General features: G+C 42.5%; 1 protein-coding gene across 2 annotated transcripts in view; it reads right to left on the bottom strand.

Annotated features, from left to right (window-relative positions):
- slc35f4 (solute carrier family 35 member F4) overlaps positions 1 to 20061 on the bottom strand; it is a 135275-nt gene extending 115214 nt beyond the window's left edge. The window contains exon 1 of one of the 2 annotated variants that reach the window (XM_039741722.1): positions 19761 to 20061. In XM_039741722.1, coding sequence (XP_039597656.1) covers positions 19761 to 19827 — 67 coding nt within the window. In that variant the 5' untranslated portion in view covers positions 19828 to 20061. Of the gene's footprint in view, positions 1 to 18904; positions 19296 to 19760 lie in introns of those variants that run through there. The other variant, XM_039741718.1, reaches the window with a different exon arrangement.
- Between the last annotated feature and the right edge of the window lie 789 nt (positions 20062 to 20850).

The following is a 20850-nucleotide window of genomic DNA, read 5'->3' as shown; positions in this document are numbered from 1 at the left end:
GAGTAACAACGCGAAAGCAGTTATGGCATTTGGAATACTATGGCTGCTCCCTGGACCATTATATTGTTACAAGTTAATTACAATCAGATGCGTTACACTAATAACCAATATGCGGTTATTTTCGGTGTATTTATAAAGCCGCGTCAGGAAAATAAGGAGTAACCACATAGGAACAGTAGCACTGCTTTGACGCTGGGTGCCGCCAATCTGCAAAACCGAGCGGAGAACTTGCGTACGAGAAGGTATGAGGTACCGTGGAAAAGTGCGTGGCTTTACGCCAAGTGTAGGTTTTATACATCACGATTTGAACGTGGAAAAGTTCTTACGCAACATTTCTGTGCGTATGCACCGTTTATACATGAGGCCCCAGGTCTGTCTGGCATGAATGGGTGCGTGAGTGGGTCACCGACAGCACCATGTTGTATTTATTCCCTTATTCTTCTAGGAGCCTCTCACAAATTGGAGCACACCCCACCATTGTTACAGTTGCAATTGCTTCACCAAGGCAGACACAACCCTCTTGTGGGTCATGAATAAATTTAAAGAAGAAAACCAAAGTCACAGCACTATAAAGGTTAGGAACACTTACTTAAAGTACAATAAAAACAGATATAAAACATTAATCCATGTCCTGAAGCTAAAGTCCAGCCAGTCTGTCCTACATTACCTGCAGCAGGGCTCCAAAATAATCCTATGTGCCACCTTTGCTGCTATCTGTAAACTAGTGGAACTTTTAATCTTGCTTCTCCACTTGTTCTGACTTTTCCCTTTAATTTCTCTCCCCCCAGAAGCAACTACTTCAAGGAGACTCAAGCCATACATAAGCTATGCCACCATCTTATGATGCACATTTTCTTGTCCTGGGATGGTGATTTAACTTTCCAGTGCCAGTATAAGATGAGTATAAGATTTTAATCCGTACTAACCCCTATTTTCTCTTCTGTTCTTTTTCCGGTTTTCTGTGGTGGCGATCTGCACCACCACCACCTGATCAAAGCACAGTGATGCCCCTACATTGATGGATTAAAGGTCAGAAGTCCACATGACCGTCATCATCAAGTTCTTCCATGTGAACCCTGAAAACAATGAGGACTGATTGAGGTCATTTATGTTAGGTAGAATGCCTAGAGGGGGTTGGGTGGTCTCGTGTCCTTGGAACCCCTGCAGATTTTATTTTTGTCTCCAGCCGTCTGGAGTTTTTTTTGTTTTTTTCTGTCCTCCCTGGCCATCGGACCTTACTTTTATTCTATGTTAATTAGTGTTCCCTAATTCTATTTTCTTATTTATTTTGTCTTTTTTCACCTTCTTCATTATGTAAAGCACTTTGAGCTACTGTACATCATTTGTATGAAAATGTGCTATAGAAATAAATATGCTGTTGCTGTTTGAGTTGTTATTTGAATGACAGTAAGCCCTGGTATTACTGGGTGCAGCTCCTGCTTTAAGGAGCTATCCTGTATATCATTAAAATTCTTCAGCACAATGGCAGGCCTTCTGTCCTTGAGCTAAACTGCAGCTGGATAACTCTGCAAGGTAGCGATACAATACACATCAGAAGTGTACATCAGAATAGGTGGAGAAAGAACATTTAGGCATATTTTGCCCTTAAACCCAAATGACTTGTTGCCACAAAATGTGAAATCAAAAGTTCACGCCTAAAATTCTACAACAGCCACAAAGTTAAGTCAAGGAATCATAAGCTGTACGCACTTGAAGGGGCTGCTCAATAACTACAGTAAACACATTGTAAAAGACAGGGGGCATCACCGAGCCCCAAAACCCCAGACACACCACACTACTTGGTCCCAGGTGCAACATAAAGGTTGTTATTCTTACAAAATACCTCAGACACAAGTTAATCCCCAATCTTCCTCCAGGTGAGCTTTGCCTGCTGCCCCCCAACTCTGACTCACCAGGGAAGGCTGGATGGCTTGCTTTTATGTCAGACCAGAGATGGAACCCTCTCTCTGCAGCACCCCCTGGTGGCACCCAAGGACCCTGAAAGGATTGTCCCTCAGAACTTCAACTTCCATATATTCCTGTGGGTGTCCATGCCAGCAGAGTGCTGCCATCTACTATATTGCAAGAGGAATTGACCTTGATGCCCCAACTCCCCCACACTGTCCATTAATGTATCTCTTTGCAAGGAATGTTGCTTCAGTCCCATCCCAGCCTCCTGTCATACTGTCCCTCAGCCAGTAAAGGGTCCAGCATAGCACTCACAACGTACAGTTCTAACTGCTGTGAAATGTACTCTGACCAGTTATGGAAGCCGAGGGAGACATTCTATACTGCAAACTTTCATGAGTAAATAGCGGAAACAGGTTAACATACTTTTCTGTAATTTCTACACTTATGATCTCTCATCTCATTTTAGACTTTGGCTGACAATTTAGGAATATTCACTATCAAACTTATGCAATTGTGCAGAAAATGAGACTGTGTGTTTATGAATGTGTGTGTATGCCACTAACTCCAAACTGAAAAATATTAAAAGGAAAGGAGACATGGTTTAGGCCCTCAGTGCCCTAAATAGTGTTATTCGTCCTCCCTACTGCAATGTCAACTTATGCCTTCTAGGAGGACATGACCTTTACTAACTTGGCAGATGCTCACCATAGAATATTATATTTTTTTGTTGAGGTATATCTTGATCTTGGGATTCTTTTCATGCCATCTTTGGGAAAGTGGAAGCAATGCATTTCATTTAAAGTTGCATAACAAAATGCACTGCTTCTACATTCCCACAAATGGTGCATTGATCGCATTAGTACAGTTTAACAGGTTCTGATACAAAATGTTCTGTTCACATGTAAGCGGAACACATGTTCTCATTGTGGTTTACATGGTTTACAAAGATCTTAATGCAAAACATGTGGTTTTGTAAGCATTGACATATAAAAATCATGCCACTTCAGGACACTACAAGCTAGGAATATCTCTCCGTTCCTGGTCTGGATTCTCTCTTTAAATGCTCATGCAGAGGATAACGACAATTCTGTACTGAAAACAATTAAGCTAAAATTATTTGACACATTTGGCTGCAGTGTTCACACAACTTACATGCTAACCAGGTGAAATTCTAATGTTTTTAAAATCTAAATCTGGCCTAAACTGCCACATTCCTAAAAAAAGTATTTTTTTTTTACCAAAAGTTAATGAACATGACTACTTTATCAGTATTTGGGAACCAAAAAGTTTTCAGCTAAAAATGAATTATGACAACAGCTTGTCAATGGCCTAATGACATATAACACATATAGGAATATATACAGTAGGTGTGTAGCTCTGTCATGGGGGAAGTGTTGGAGTGCCAACCGGTTCGCCCCTTTTAATATTTACACAGTCCTTAACCAAAGCAAACTCTCAGTAAGGCAAAGTGAAGAGCAGGTTAACAAAAAATGAAAGAAGAAGTGTCTCTGTTTTATAGTGGAAGGATGGTAAAGGGGCAGAGTCAGTTTCATTTCATAGGTGGTTTCGCAGGGCTGGGTGAAAAAGGGAGATGTTACCATCAGGGAAACCCATGCCCCAGAATGGTAGCGCTTACCTCAGATGAGCCCGAAAGGCAAACTAATGCGTCACAAGCTCATAGAACTTTAAATGTGTATTTAGATAGAGTCAAAAGATTTAATATGAAACCTTCTATTCTCAATTTTTGGCCGACACTCTACTACAGACATACTGTAAGGGGAGGTAGAGAAAGCTCATTTTTAGCCGTGCCAAGTAAGAGTTCAGGATTTAACAATGTAAGATTGAAAGAAAATGGAGATGCTTCAAAATACTTCAGTTCCCATAGGTGGTATACCATTTTAAAAAAAAAAAGTATGAAGCCCCCTGGCCTATAGATACCAAACAACATTTAATCACATTCGAGTCACTAGTCTGCTGTTTTTAAGCATTTGACTTGATTGAAAGGTCTAATATTACACAAAATCATGCAGGGCTACTACTGTTAGAAGTAACTGAGATCTAAGACCACACTCTGCTTCATTGCATTGGGCCCTGAGTTTGGGAACCCCTCTTAATTCTTTGGTTTTTCTTTATCATTGGCTGAACTTTCAAAATAGCAACTTCTTTTTAATATATGACATGCCTTATGGAAGCAGGTGTATTTCAGCAGTGACATTAACAGAAAATATGCAATATGCATCATAACAAAATTAGACAGGTGCATAAATTTGGCCACCCCAACAGAGATATTACGTCAATACTTAGTTGAGCCTCCTATTGCATATATAACAGCCTCTAGACGCCTCCTATAGCCTTAGATGAGTGTCTGGATTCTGGATGGAGGTATTTTTGACCATTCTTCCATACAAAATCTCTCCAGTTTAGTTAAATTTGACGGCTGCCGAGCATGGACAGCCTGCTTCAAATCATCCCATTGATTTTCGATGATATTCAAGTCAGGGGACCGTGACGGCCATTACAGAACATTGTACTTCTCCCTCTGCATGAATGCCTTTGTAGATTTCAAACTGTGTTTTAGGTCATTGTCTTCTTGGAATATCCAGCCCCTGTGTAACTTCAACTTTGTGACTGATGCTTGAACATTATCCTGAAGAATGTGTTGATATTGGGTTGAATTCATCCGACCCACGACCTTAACAAGGGCCCTAGTCCTTGAGGTAGCCACACAGCCCCACACCATGATGGAACCTCCATCAAATTTGACAGTAGGTAGCAGGTGTTTTTCTTGGAATGCGGTGTTCTTTTTCCACTATGCAAAGCGCTTTTTTGTTCTGACCAGATAACTCAATTTTTGTCTCATCAGTCCAAAGCACTTTGTTCCAAAATGAATCTGGCTTGTCTAAATGAGCATTTGTATACAACAAGCGACTCTGTTTGTGGCGTGAGTGCAGAAAGGGCTTCTTTCTCATCACCCTGCCATACAGATGTTTGTGCAAATTGCGCTGAATTGAAGAACGAGGTACAGATACACCATCTGCAGCAAGATGTTCTTGCAGGTCTTTGGGGGTGATCTGTGGGTTGTCTGTAACCATTCTCACAATCCTGCGCATATGCCGCTCCTGTGTGTTTTCTTGGCCTGCCAGACCTGGGTTTAACAGCAGCTGTGCCTGTGGCCTTCCATTTCGTGATTCCATTCCTTTCGGCTGAAACTGACAGTTTAAACTTCTGAGATAGCTTTTTGTATCCTTCCCCTAAACCATGATACTGAACAATCTTTGTTTTCAGATCTTTTGAGAGTTGCTTTGAGGACCTCATGCTGCCACTCTTCAGAGGAGAGTCAAAGGGAAGCACAACTGTAACTGACCACCTTAAATACCTTTTCTCATGATTGGACACACCTGTCTATGACGTTCACGGCTTAACGAGCTAATCCAACCAATTTGGTGTTGCATGTAATCAGTATTGAGCAGTTACATGTATTCAAATCAGCAAAATTACAAGGGGACCCAAATTTTTGCACAGCCACTTTTTCACATTTGATTTAATTTCATACAACTAAATACTACGTCACTAAAAATCTTTGTTCGGACAACACCAAAGTACTCAGATGTTCCTAAGAAAAGAAAGACATACCTCTGTTATATTTTTTGTTGAAAGGAGAGTACATTTTTATGCAGGCTGACAGGGGTTCCCAAACTTTTTCATATAACTGTATATATATATATATATATATATATATATATATATATATATATATATATATATATATATATATATATATATTATTCCTAAGCTTTCCTACCAGGCGTCATTATCAGAGGATACAGGACAATATATAGTATGGAGGGAGAGATTGTAAGGGGGACTGGGATTAATAAGGTGGGGTGTGGAAGGTGTTGGTCATAAATTATATTTTATTATTTAAGTATTCTTTTTTTGAGCCTGCATATGCTGGGTTCAAGTCCAAGTGTCTGTTGATGATGTTTTCATTAGCGAGCCAAAATTCTGCCATCTCTCTGGCACTCTTAGTATTGGCCCCTGAATTTTACTTTCACAGTATCCCAGTTAAATGTGTGTCCGGTGGAACTTGTATGTGAGTAAATCAGAGACCGGGGGTCCTTCCTTCTGACGGCACTGCGATGGTCGTGTACACGTGTTGCGACTCTTTTGGGATTTACAGTATGTCTCTGGCATTTTGGCCTTACACCTCTAGGAGACTGGGTTCAAATCCCTGACTAGTCCTTGTCAGCATGGAGTTTGCATGTTCTCATCAGGTTTTCCTCCTTCCAGGTCTGTACAACATGCTAATGAAGTGTCTGTCAGGTTGTCTGGATGCTATAAATTGTGGATGTGTGCTTAAGAGTGCCTTGCAATGGATTCCAAAAAGGGTTGCTTCCTGCCTAGTGCCTAATACTGCTAGGACTGACTCCAACTCACCAGGACCCTAAATTGGAATTAACAGAATTGAAAAATGGATGGATGGAATTGTTTCATATACAGTACATACACATAGTTATACCTAGCAATGTATTTATTGAGACCAGGGATGGAAGATTTGAAACCTTTCCTGACAACAAGACAGAAATTAAGCTGAGATGGGCTGCCAGCCCCTTGCTTCACACACTCAACACACTTGCTGCCACTAAAACAATTAAATAAGGGGAAGAAGGACCATTGGAAGTCCCTCGAGTACAGTAGTATAACTGCGTGGGCTATCAACCCTGCACTCACTTGCCTTTAGAGTTAAAAGTGAATACCATTTTTTGTACTTTTTTTTTTCCACATGAGACATTTAATTATAGGCTAAGCGGTCTGGGAATGTTAACAGGGAAATAATGTGGCACAGGAACATAATACTCAATAACAGAATTACTTTAAACTGAAACAAATTGATTCCAGAAGAGTTGCTAAATGAATTCTGACAATCTTGGAACACTAAAGCTAAAGAGCTGGTACACCGTAGCAGAGAACACAATTATTTAAATGTGTAGTTTTGAAAGGAATTAAGTTGTCTTTTCTAACATTCACCGCTACCTGAAAACCAGGCCTCAGAGCAGAAGATTCACTTCTGGGAATGCAAGCTAAGCATATCATTAAAATAAAAAAGATCATTTGGACAGAACCCACATAGAAAAAAAATCAGCCTGACTTAGAAAATGAAACTAAGTCATCCCTCTTTAGCATTTTAAAATGATGTCCCCCTTGTGTCCACCTGTTTGTGAGATGGATGCATCAGCTGATCTTTACCATGATTTCTAGGTTTCCCTGCTGCTGATTTCTGTGTGACGTATTATGTGGTACAGCATGGCATAGAGGTGTAAGGGTTAGTGTTGCTGCTTCACCGGCCCTAAAGTCCTGGGCTCAAACCTTAATCCATGTGGACACTCCAGTGTTCTGCTCACATCTTAAACACTGTTGTAGACCAAGAGGAATGTGTGAGTCCAATTGAAAAGTCGGGGTACCAACCAGGCTATTCTATATACTAAAATAATAAAGCTAAACAAAATGACAAGTGTATGACGGTATGATAAGGAACAAATAAGGTAGAACCAGCCTTTGGCTGAAATAAACAAGCTCGAAATAATGGCCAGGCTTAAGGGCTGGAGTTGCGTTCTAAATGAGACACCTCCATCCAGGAGTAGCCTGATCTTACAGCTCATGGACTGGAATGGGACAGGGTCATTTGCCCTCAGTGGGTGTCTTCTTGGGGCTGCAAGTTGAAAAACAGACAAGAGAGTCATCAACTGCACCTCATGGTGTCCTGGGGTGGTAGTGCTTATCTTCAATGAAACCAGAAGGGGACATGACAAACATTTTAGGTTAACTGGCATCTTTAAGTGGCAAGTTGTTGGGACAGGCTCTGGATACTACTACCCTGAACAATATTAAGTGGGATCAATAAGTGACGGATATTGCTAGAAAATGTGGCTGGTTGGCTATTGTTACTCTCTCATAGCCCAAAAGCCCTGGGCTCAAATTCTAGACCACTCAGGTTTCTATGTGAGGTTTCCAAAGTAGCCAAACAGTAGCGGTTTAACAGGAGGATATTTACCATCTTGACCTGACTGTCCTGAATTTCCATACACCATTTTATTTTAGCAAATCTGAATTTTGCTCTTCTAAAATATGATTTTTAAAAGTATTTAATTAAGCAAAATCCTTAAGATACATAATATGCAAATAAAATGTATCTGTAGTGTTTGTGTGTATATACTATATATATATATATATATATATATATATATATATATATATATATATATTGTCAGGGACACCGTGAGGGACCGGAAGAGGGTCAATACCCACCCTGGATCATGTGGGGGCTGCCTTCCTGGTTGCTTTGGGGGCCACGGATAGAGGGCTTGGAAGCCCAACCCTGTAGGGACCCGTGGTCACCGCCAGGGGGCGCCCCAATGCCTTGGGGACCCTGGACCTCAGCACTTCCGCCACACCAGGAAGTGCTGGGGGGAAGAAGAAGAGGGACACCCGGAGAGCTTCCAGGAGAACAGCCGGCATTTCCGCCACACTGGGGCGTGTCCACGGAGGAATGCCGGGACACACCTGGAGCTCGTCCGGGATGATATAAAAGGGCCCGTCTCCCTTCATTCGAGGCTGGAGTCGGGTGGAGGCAGGACAAGGCAGGAGAAGAGAGAGTGGAGGCGGCCCGAAGAGAAAGCATTGTGTGGCCAGGAAAGTGTTGGGGTTTGTGTGTGCACTTGAAACTTGTAAATAGTACTTTGTAAATAAACGTGTGGTGGTGGATTAGAACATGTCCGCCTGTCTGTGTCCAGGCCGCGTCCACATCTGGCTGCCGGCAAGCACGTCGCCGCCGAAGGAGGGGAGTCAAAATGGCCACGGACCAGAAGTCCCTCCCCCTGACAAGCACGCGGTTGGATGGTGTGTCTTGCGTGCCCGCCAATGACTGTATAGAGGCGGGTCCAAGGAATATCCATCACGGGCAGGGGGGAGACCCGATTGGGCCAGAGGAAGAGGCCCACAGGAAGTTGCCGGCGTCCGGGGCTGACGGACATGTAAGCTGTCGGTTAACTTCCTGTCTTTACCAGCTGCTCTGTCGGAGCTGGAGGCGTGCCTTCAGCCCGCAGAGCAGCATGTGTCGCAGGTGCTACGTGCCCTCTGGGCAGAGTTGTGGGTACTGGAGATGAAGGCGGTCGCGTCTATGGAAGAGATGCTGAAGGCGATCAGATGGTGCAACGCTGGATTCTTCAGCTGGAGGCGTACGGCGGGGAAGGTGAGTTCCGCCGTCCCCGTACAGCATGAAGGAGGGTCTGCTGAAAACGGCTGTGAAGCTAACGATCAGTTTCAAGTAAGCAGTCCTCCAACAATGGATGCGGCATAGGGGGCTGTGCGCGCGTTGAGGGGAGAGACAGCGAGGGGACTGGCCGGACATGGGCTGTTGAGTGCCTCAGGTCCTTGCGCCCTCCACCCCAAGTCAGCAGCAGTCTCGCGCCACTCTACAGGGACGCAGACGGGAAGGAGTCTCTTTCTTTTCCATAAGGAGACTCAGACCGTCAGGGCGTCCCAGAGCGACAGGAGGAATTGGAGGCTGAGTGCCGGTTTCTACAATAGGATGGGACATGGTGCTGGGTGCACACGTCCAGGTGCTGGCCGCCCTCTGCGGGGGCAGAGGGAATCCTTGAGGTCAGCGGAGAGGAAAGGAGTGCAGGCGGTTCCGTCAATTCCAACGACAGGAGGGAAACGGAACCCGCGGAGGGGGTGCTGAACAGGCAAGTGCCAGGGTGCCGGATGGAGGGGGAATGCTGCCAGTGCGTGGCACAGAAGGACGCCATGGAAGGGTGTCCAAGCAGCGGTTCTGCCACTTTCTTTCTATCTGTTTCAGGACCGGACCCCGGACAAGCAGTAGGACCCACTTCGTTGGGGACCTGCCCTTTTTTAGTTTATAATTTTACAAAACCTAACAACATCACATTAAAGTTCAATAAACTCTGAAAAGAATGATACCAAACATATATATGTAGGTTTTAAAATAAGCCAGATTTAAAGCGTGACAAAAAACGTGACATAAAAACATCATATAAAATCGTTGCACTTTTAGGCTTAGGGGTTTATATATATATATAATATGCAAACAAAAATTATCTATAGTGTATGTGTGTGTGTATATATATATATATATATATATATATATATACTGTATATATATATCTATATCTCTACTATAAAAGGAAATCCCAGGATGAGACTTTCTCTGAGATAATTTCACCTCCCACGAGAGATAATTTCAGGTCCCACGAGACGTGACTTTTTGCAAAGACATTTTGAAAAGTTCCTCCCTCCTGTCAAACATTTACAACCACGCCCACGGTCCAATCACTTCTCATTTGTGTGAATGCTATTGTCAGACACAGTTCCTGCGCTCTCAGCTCCAAGCAGGGTCGGAAATAAAAGACAAAGAGTAAAAGACAAAGTAGAATGTCGTAAAGAGGTTCAAAAACTTTGGCACAATACACATGCAGAGCAGGTTACAGATTATGAAATTACTAAAATTCAAAAGTCTCAAAATACTGTAAAGAGCGCAATAGCACAAACAACCGGAAATTATTATTTGGTGAAATAACAGAATGGCAAAAAGAGATCGAATATATGGACATAAGTGATATGACAGAAGTGTGTAGATATTGTTTGGCTTTAAACTTTAAGCTGGAGACTTGTAGATCATCTAATTCGTGTTGCCATCAGGGAAAAGTAGTGTTTCTTCCCAATGAAGAGGCCTTTCCGTGAGAATTAAAAGAATTGTTTTTTGGTGAAAGTGAAATCCACATATGTGAGTGGCAGAGATGCAAAGTGGCTGGTGTGTATCGCTGGCTGGGGGTTGGCAAGTTAAGCAAGCAGGGGACAAGAGAGAGAGAGGGAGGGCACGGTTGGCTGGCAAACCAACTGGGACGAATGCTTCATTACCTTGGCAGAAATCCCTTACAGGGGATTAATGGTGGGAAAGGGCCCTAGTATTACAGTTGGCACAATCCTGGTGGATCTCCCATAAACATACCCATAGGACAGCATGGGAGTTGTAGTCCCAATGGGTGTTCTTGCTGGTTTCATGGTAGCCACCAGTGGGGCTGCAGGGAGGAGAATTCCTTGTTTTAAGGAGGTTCTGCCGGTCCCAGAAGTGCTTCTGGGTGCAGTGTGGTGGCACCGGCAATACTCCGGGGTCTGGCATAAAGTAAGCCGCTCTGTCTCACCTTGGCAAGTTTCAGTCAGGAGAGGAAAAGGACAATACTCACCTGGGGTAGTTTGGAGGGGAAAAGAACTGAACTGTGCTTGTGTTGAAGAAGAAAAACAAAACACGTGATAAGGTATTGTGTTCCAAAATAAATAGTTATTTGAACCTGGGACTTGTGTCTGGGATTTTGGGGTTCTGACTGACTTGGTGTCACACAGAGGGTCAGTAAAGGAGACTATTGGTTTACTTGTAGTTTACAAGTACAAGCACTATACCCACTAAGCCACACTATCACTAGTTATAGCTGTGTTGATTGGTGACACTTCAAATGTAAATTTAATGTGTGCATTATAATTAGAGAGGAAAATTGGAGCCATTAGCTTTGACAGATTTTACACATTTTTATCTTGCTTATAATGTTAGCATTTCTAGGCCACCAGACAAAAGCCTGATTCTGATTTGTATACCTGACAGTACCCAGGACACAAACAGCCATGAGCTCATTTTAAATCATTGTCTACAACATTCCAATTAACCATTACTAAGGACTCCACAACAATCAATTAGCACTCTCCACTAAAGGTTATTAACAATCAGACTCCATTTTTTAGCTTTTAATTAACCATTCATAACAAGCACTTAGCTGTTAAGATGGTGGTACACAAGAGAAAATCACTTGATTTTAATAAAACGCCGATCCGTGAACAGACCTGCTGCGGATGGCCATCCGACTCAGTTCAACACAGTCAGAACAATGGACAGCAGGGAGAGGGAACTGTGAGCAGTGCTTACAGGTTATATTTTAAACCCCTTATAAATATATGGATATTCACCTTCATTTCAAATAGCATCGATTCAGTTTGGGACACACAGATTTCATTTTCCCTCCCTGTCAGTTTCAATGATGATGATGATGATGAAGAACAAGATATTCTTGCATACCCTTGTAAGGGGCTGCACTAGTTAGTTCTGCTGCCGTACAGTTTTATTCCAGGCACTCTCAATATGGCGCTGCCATGTTCTCCCCAATTCTAAAGACATTAAGGATAGATTTACTGGGGATTTGAAATGGGGTGTGTGAGCGAGTCAGTGTGCCCACAATTCCTTTCCATGGGTGGTTCCCACTTTGCTCCTTGTACAGCCAGGGTTGGCTCCAGCTCTCTACCTTTCAGAGTTGAACATCTTGTTAATTTATTATATACAACAAAAAACTTTGCTTTTAAGATTTACATTTAATCATGTCAAACTGTAATTCATATTGAGGCTTTATATGTCGATCATGAGTATTAAAAAAACAAAGGGATTCATGAAAAGCTCAGAGTCACTGCAACAACGTCTCAGATCTCAAACACCTCTCCTCACTGAAACATCAGCAGGTCCAAAAAAGAGACAAGTGCATTTTTACCGTTTCGGGTTTCACTTTCTCTCTCTTTCTAAGTTGTCCACACCAGAGAGCCAGGCTAGGAGCAGTGACCATCTTGCTCCACGGCTAGAGTAACTCCAGTGTGTCATGTACAAGTCACAGCAATAAAAATCAAACCATTGCTTTTACCTCAATGGAAAATGCAGATACACCATTTAGACAAAGCTGTTCTCCTCCACCTCACTTGGTCTCCTACAATGTGTGTATTTCTGCCTGACTGCCACAAAGGGCCAGAAGCCTGGATTTGATACCCAGACTGGCCACCATTGTGGTCTTGCTTCATGTTTACTCCCCATCTGCATGGTTCTGTTCCTGGCATTTTGGTTTACTCCCACATCCAAAGTCGTGTACAGTGGTGTGAAAAACTATTTGCCCCCTTCCTGATTTCTTATTCTTTTGCATGTTTGTCACACAAAATGTTTCTGATCATCAAACACATTTAACCATTAGTCAAATATAACACAAGTAAACACAAAATGCAGTTTTTAAATGATGGTTTTTATTATTTAGGGAGAAAAAAAATCCAAACCTTCATGGCCCTGTGTGAAAAGTAATTGCCCCTTGTTAAAAATAACCTAACTGTGGTGTATCACACCTGAGTTCAATTTCCGTAGCCACCCCCAGGCCTGATTACTGCCACACCTGTTTCAATCAAGAAATCACTTAAATAGGAGCTGCCTGACACAGAGAAGTAGACCAAAAGCACCTCAAAAGCTAGACATCATGCCAAGATCCAAAGAAATTCAGGAACAAATGAGAACAGAAGTAATTGAGATCTATCAGTCTGGTAAAGGTTATAAAGCCATTTCTAAAGCTTTGGGACTCCAGCGAACCACAGTGAGAGCCATTATCCACAAATGGCAAAAACATGGAACAGTGGTGAACCTTCCCAGGAGTGGCCGGCCGACCAAAATTACCCCAAGAGCGCAGAGACGACTCATCCGAGAGGTCACAAAAGACCCCAGGACAACGTCTAAAGAACTGCAGGCCTCACTTGCCTCAATTAAGGTCTGTGTTCATGACTCCACCATAAGAAAGAGACTGGGCAAAACGGCCTGCATGGCAGATTTCAAGACGCAAACCACTGTTAAGCAAAAGAACATTAGGGCTCGTCTCAATTTTACTAAGAAACATCTCAATGATTGTCAAGACTTTTGGGAAAATACCTTGTGGGCTGATGAGACAAAAGTTGAACTTTTTGGAAGGCAAATGTCCCGTTACATCTGGCGTAAAAGGAACACAGCATTTCAGAAAAAACATCATACCAACAGTAAAATATGGTGGTGGTAGTGTGATGGTCTGGGGTTGTTTTGCTGCTTCAGGACCTGGAAGGCTTGCTGTGATAGATGGAACCATGAATTCTACTGTCTACCAAAAAATCCTGAAGGAGAATGTCCAGCCATCTGTTCGTCAACTCAAGCTGAAGCGATCTTGGGTGCTGCAACAGGACAATGACCCAAAACACACCAGCAAATCCACCTCTGAATGGCTGAAGAAAAACAAAATGAAGACTTTGGAGTGGCCTAGTCAAAGTCCTGACCTGAATCCAATTGAGATGCTATGGCATGACCTTAAAAAGGCGGTTCATGCTAGAAAACCCTCAAATAAAGCTGAATTACAACAATTCTGCAAGATGAGTGGGCCAAAATTCCTCCAGAGTGCTGTAAAAGACTCATTGCAAGTTATCGCAAACGCTTGATTGCAGTTATTGCTGCTAAGGGTGGCCCAACCAGTTATTAGGTTCAGGGGGCAATTACTTTTTCACACAGGGCCATGTAGGTTTGGATTTTTTTTTCTCCCTAAATAATAAAAGCCATCATTTAAAAACTGCATTTTGTGTTTACTTGTGTTATATTTGACTAATGGTTAAATGTGTTTGATGATCAGAAACATTTTGTGTGACAAACATGCAAAAGAATAAGAAATCAGGAAGGGGGCAAATAGTTTTTCACACCACTGTATATCAGGTTAATGAATGACAATAAACCATCCGAGTGTGAGTGAGTAAGCATATGACAGTCAGTCCTGAGATGGACTATCATCCTTAGCCATTATGAACTCCTGACTGGCACTCAGTGCTGATGAGCTAAACTCCAACTCCAATGGAGAAAGATGGATGGACAATGTGGAAATTAAATTCTAATCAAGTTACTTGAACTTTCCAGTTAAAGCTGCATATGATGTGCCGCAGGTCCATTTCATATTAGTTTCACTGTATGACTAATCTGGATTGGGAGGGGGTGGTTAAAGTATCATAGAATGGCTACAGTTGTAATTGCTAATTAATGTGAGACTGATTGGTTATAAAGGGCTTGGCATATGGAATCTCCAGCAAGCATTGCACTTTCGATGACCTCTGCATCATTACAACAAGGGCCCACACTTTACACTGAAACACCGGAGCAGCAAATCTCTACACAAGCCCTTGAGTTTTGAATCGACAAGGCGGCAGCGCTCATCAATAAGCTTAGCACTCGCCACTAAAACGCTCATTAACCTTTTATCCCCATTTAGATCCCGGAGCATCTTAATGGCTCCACCAATATAACACTGACCATTCATATAAACCACAAAGGTTGATTGAGTCAGACAGCTTTCGGGACCCTTCTTCATTCAGAATGGTTAAACTGATCTGACCCCAACTGAAACGCCACACCTGGGAATATCTGACTCCATCCATGTTCTTCATTATGAGGCCTGTTCAGAGCTCTTTTTAAGTTTCATAGAACCTTATAGCAATATCCTGCCATCCCAGAATTAAAACAGAGTGCTAAAGTCTTCCAGTGAAACACTGACCCTTTGAGGTCAGCATTGGGCACAGAAAGCAATATAAACCTTCTAGCTGGGCAGCTGAGTGATATGATAACTGAGACGGCACCCTCATGGCGCTCTCTTTTCTTCATTGTGTTTCCACGATTTAGCTTTTGTGCCAAACACCCGGGCACGAGCTGAGTGCTCTCAGGCCATGATTACTTCAGGATTTACTGAGGTCGAGTCTACCAATCAAATGCTAAGGGAACTTCCACACGGTCCTAACTTCGCTTATGTGTAACCTCCTCTTGAAAGGGGTTGTTACGTCTGTGCTAAGTAACAGTAATACACAGGCACTCCGTAGTCAGCCACTACCAATGTCACAGTGTTTTGATCATCAACAAGAGTCCCCCAAAGCAAAGTTAATGTAATCACACTGTTGTACATATCCTACAACAAAACCAGAAGCATTCCAGCTTATGGACCATACTCCCCATTTCAATCAATCAATCAACATTTATTTATATAGCACATATTCATACAAAAAAATGTAGCTCAAAGTGCTTTACAAAATGAAGAATAGAAAAATAGAAGACACAATAAAAAATAAACATAAGCCAACATTAATTAACATAGAATAAGTAAGGTCTGATGGCCAGGGTGGACAGAAAAAACAAAAAAATAAATAAATAAATAAAATAAAATTTATGTTTCTAACAGTTTACAATAGGTGGGTGATAGAATGATACGCTCCTATACATAGTGGAAGCATCTTGACCGGGCCAATCTGTAACTTCCATCCATTCATTATCCAACCCGCTATATCCTATCTACAGGGTCACGGGGGTCTGCTGGAGCCAATCTTAGCCAACACAGTGCACAAGTCAGGAAACAAAACCCGGGCAGGGCGCCCACACACCAAGCACACACTAAGGACAATTTAGAATTACCAGTGCATCCAACCCGCATGTCTTTGGACTGTGGGAGGAAACCGGAGTACCCGGAGGAAACCCACGCAGACAACATGCAAACTCCATGCAGGGAGTGACCCGGGAAGCGAACCCAGGTCTTCTAACTGCGAGGCAGCAGCGCTACCCACTGCGCCACCGTGCCACTCCAATCTGTAACTTGTGCATATTTATTTTCAAAGAGAAGCAAGCTTTCAAGGCAACTCAGGCCCCTTCTTCAGGCAAGAAATAATTGATTAGATCTTGCCTGAAGAAGGGGCCTGAGTTGCCTCCTCGAAAACTTGCATATTATAATCTTTTTAGCTAGCCAATAAAAGGTGTCATTTGACTTGACTTCTCATTACATTCATAATGGCTAACACGGTACAACACCCTAGTACTACAAAGAGAAGCAAAAACAGTCACAAAAATGCAATTTCTCATTATTACTTGAATAAATGCACATAAATAAGCAGAATTACGTTCAGCACCTAATCTCCTGCACTCCAGCCCTCATCTTTATGCCATATACAGTAAATGAAGAGCTAATGAGGTTCCTGGAGATGGAGACCAACTGGGCCGATTGTTGTTTAAAGTCTCCGTCTGTGATTCACCTCTGCGCCCTCAGCACACGAAGAGCATCACAGACCAAGGGGTCAGGGGCAACACAGAGGTGTGGCACATTTAGAAATAGGGCCAAACAGTTAAGGAAAACACTCAGAATTCAGTACACATTTGAAAAATACCATACCTGATTTGTGTAAGTTTGTCTAAATGTTAAAATCTTTTTTACTAAGTAAACATGCATCTGCACACTTTCATACATACCTCAAGTACATTTTGCCTGAAGAAGGGGCCTGAGTTGCCTCGAAAGCTTGCATATTGCAATCTTTCTAGTTAGCCAATAAAAGGTGTCATTTTACTTGACTACTCACTACATACTCACCTCAACTTATAGTTGTAAAATCAATACATCAATACGTTTATAGCACATGTATATAAAGACAAAAAACTGTACATCTAAATAAAGAGAAATGCATAAAATAAATGTACTCATAGTATATCTGTGTGTGTAGGGGAACATGTGCATGTGTGTGCTTTTCTGATATATTTGTGCATTTGCTTGCATGCACAGTGTGTGCACATATATCTGTGGGCATGTGTACTTAAATTATGTATGGGTATATTCATATTATCTGTGCAGTATTTGTGTATATATAATATGTATGTGCATTTATCAAATATAATGAAATTCTGGCCTTGAAAGGTTTCTTATTTATCATGACACCATAGAGCAGTGACGTGCTGCATGCTGGTTTGACATGCAAGTAAGAATGTCACTCTGCCCTATACACGTGACAATGCTACTACTACTACTGCTGTTATTGTAAGTGCATTTATACTTTGGTACATTTATAAGAATATGTGCATACATCTGTGTGTATTTATTCTGTGCAATAAATTTATGCTTGTGCACATACATGCATATATATTTATGTAGATATTTGTATGCATAGAATGTATATACATCTGCATTTATTTGTGCATAATTATGCTTACAGTATATTTGTGCTCATGTACATACAGTCATGCAGGTATATGTATTTATGCAGATATATGTATGCATAGAATGTATAAGTGCATATATATATGTGTAGGTATTCATTTTATACAGTATATGTGGGCTCATGTACATATGCATATGTATTTATGCAGAGATATGTACACATTTAATTTATATATGTGTGTGTTTGGATACATCTGTACGTATTTATTTATTCAGCTGTGCTCATGCACTCATGCAATTATGAAGATAAATACATGCATTTCATTTATATGTAGATGTGTACAGGTATATATCTGTTTATCATTATTCTGCCCAGCATATTTGTGCTCGTGTACATATGCATACATATTTATGCATATATATGTACACCTACAACTATGTACATCTTATATCATATACCATATACAACAGGATTGATGGACTCATTTGTTCAATGGGACAATCCATATGAGCACTTACTGTGCTTTCATAAATCTCTAAATGTATGCATATATACATATTTCAGGACTGATCTGATTTAATTGTTACAAAATGAGTTTTCCCAAGTGAGCATGTGAGCATAAACAATGTAAGTGTGCCCCACCATTTACGTACATATAAAACAGACGTGTACTGTATATATAATGTGGTGTACCTATTTATAAAGACCCACGCGGATAATAAATACACTGTGTGGCAGGTGTAATCGTGCTGAATGCCCGGCGGGTGTGAGGGTCTGCGTGAGGCTGCGTGAAGCCCCCCAGATGTACTGTCATTTCATAATGATGTGGAAAGAGCCAACATGATCGTTCGTGCATATGCGGCTGTGCCAGACATGCATTTACGGTAAAGAGGCATCCTCTACTCATTAGTGTCGGCGCACACGCACACAGCGAAGTCCCTCCAAACTGGTGTCTGTGTCTGCCGATACACGCGCGCACATCCACACGCTGGTGCCCACCTGAGGACTCGTTTGCCGCGGTGGTGTGTCTGTTTTACCGTACCTAAAGGCACGCATTCGCCCGGTCCGGTGCGGAGCCCCCTGTTGCTCCTGCAGATGCTGCAGGATGGCGAAACGCCGGCTGGCGGTGCGCTGCGGAGGAATGAGCCCCTGGGTGACTTACTTTTGTGGCTCGAGCAGCCCGGATAGTATCCGTAGTAGCCCGTGATCCGGAGGATGCGATCCTCGATGGTGTTGGCTGCTGTGGCTGGCGGTATGACGGGGTCTCTGAAACAAGACTCGCTCTCCGGACGGGACGGAGACCCCTTTCCAGGGAGGCGCACAGTTTTCAGCTGCTCCAGACGGAAGCTGGGAGGCTCGGTCCCGCTCCCAGCCCCAGTCCCGCTCCCAGTGTCTCCGTCACCGCTATCCTCATCACCAGTCCTGCTCATTGCGGGTTCCGCCAGGCAATGGTGAGGTCGGTGCGGCTCTGCACTCACCATGACATGAGCGTCAGAGGAAGGGCATCGGAGACCCCTCCAAGTCCTCGGAGCGAAATCGAGCAGGCACGGAGTATCGAGCCGCTGGGGGGCGCGCCGAGGCACGCGGTCACTGCTGTAGTAGCGTGAGAGTCCTTGGTGATCGCGGCATTGATTGGTGTGCCTACACTAGCGGTACCGTGTTGCATATTAAACCGAGAATTCATTTTATTGCTGTTACGGAAACCGGTCAGTATGCTTTAAAACTCATATTTTACCAAGAGCTACTGGCTTTTTCTTATTGGCGAACCTTGCATTGTTAACTGTTAAAACGTGGCTAATAATAATTCACGTCGTTTTAGCGGACCCTTCAAAATACAATTAAAAAATGTTATGTTCCCATGCATTCACAGCAAAACTGTTGTTTTAAAATAGACACATTCTAAGCACATGCCCGAGGGGTTTCTGTTTCTACTCATGCTGCCTTTCAAATGCAAATGGAGTCGATTTTAAAAGGTGTGTTATTCAGTTACTTGGTGCGTGAGATTTCCGCACACTTACGAGGCTCCTGCTGGTCTTCTTCCAGCCGTCCAGGCTGCACACGGAGCCCTTTTCTCGTTTGACTCATTTTGTCATCTTTTTTTTTCTTTTCTTTTTCAGTCCAGTGTCACTCGTGCTTGCACATTTGGAGAGGACAGATGATGCTAACTTCTGTTTGCCTTTTCGATGAGCAACATGCAAATGAGTGCCTGGGAGATTCTTGCTTGGGGTATCTCGAGGCTAAGACGATGAAGCCGATGCCTTTTCTGAAGTCTCCATTCCAATCTCCAGTCCTCAGTTATGACTCCTCCTGCCCACTGAGTTTCTCTCAGGCTCTCATTCACCCCCTTTCTTCAGCTGGCAATGCAGTATCTTAATCACTAAGCCTGTAGTACTGGGGTGTTGTACCGTGTTAGCCATTATGGATGTAATGAGAACTCAAGCAAATGACACCTTTTATTGGCTAACTAAAAAGATTGCAATATGCGAGCTCTCGAGGCAACTCAGGCCCCTTCTTCAGGCAAGATGTATTCATTAAGTTTCAGTTCATTTAAAAACAAAAATCATACGTTTATTCTGTCATATACAGGTGCTGGTCATAAAATTAGAATATCATGACAAAGTTGATTTATTTCAGTAATTCCATTCAAAAAGTGAAACTTGTATATTAGATTCATTCATTACACACAGACTGATGTATTTCAAATGTTTATTTCTTTTAATTTTGATGATTATAACTGACAACTAATGAAAGTCCCAAATTCAGTATCTCGGAAAATTAGAATATTGTTAAAAGGTTCAATATTGAAGACACCTGGTGCCACACTCTAATCAGCTAATTAACTCAAAACACCTGCAAAAGCCTTTAAATGGTCTCTCAGTCTAGTCCTGTAGGCTACACAATCATGGGGAAGACTGCTGACTTGAGAGTTGTCCAAAAGACGACCATTGACACCTTGCACAAGGAGGGCAAGACACAAAAGGTCATTGCTAAAGAGGCTGACTGTTCACAGAGCTCTGTGTCCAAGCACATTAATAGAGAGGCGAAGGGAAGGACAAGATGTGGTAGAAAAAAGTGTACAAGCAATAGGGATAACCGCACCCTGGAGAG

The sequence above is a fragment of the Polypterus senegalus genome, chromosome 18 (assembly GCF_016835505.1).
Source record: "Polypterus senegalus isolate Bchr_013 chromosome 18, ASM1683550v1, whole genome shotgun sequence".
In the NCBI taxonomy this organism is placed as follows: domain Eukaryota; kingdom Metazoa; phylum Chordata; class Cladistia; order Polypteriformes; family Polypteridae; genus Polypterus; species Polypterus senegalus.
The sequence above is the reverse complement of the archived record's forward strand: the minus strand, read 5'-3'. Positions and strand labels throughout refer to the sequence as shown.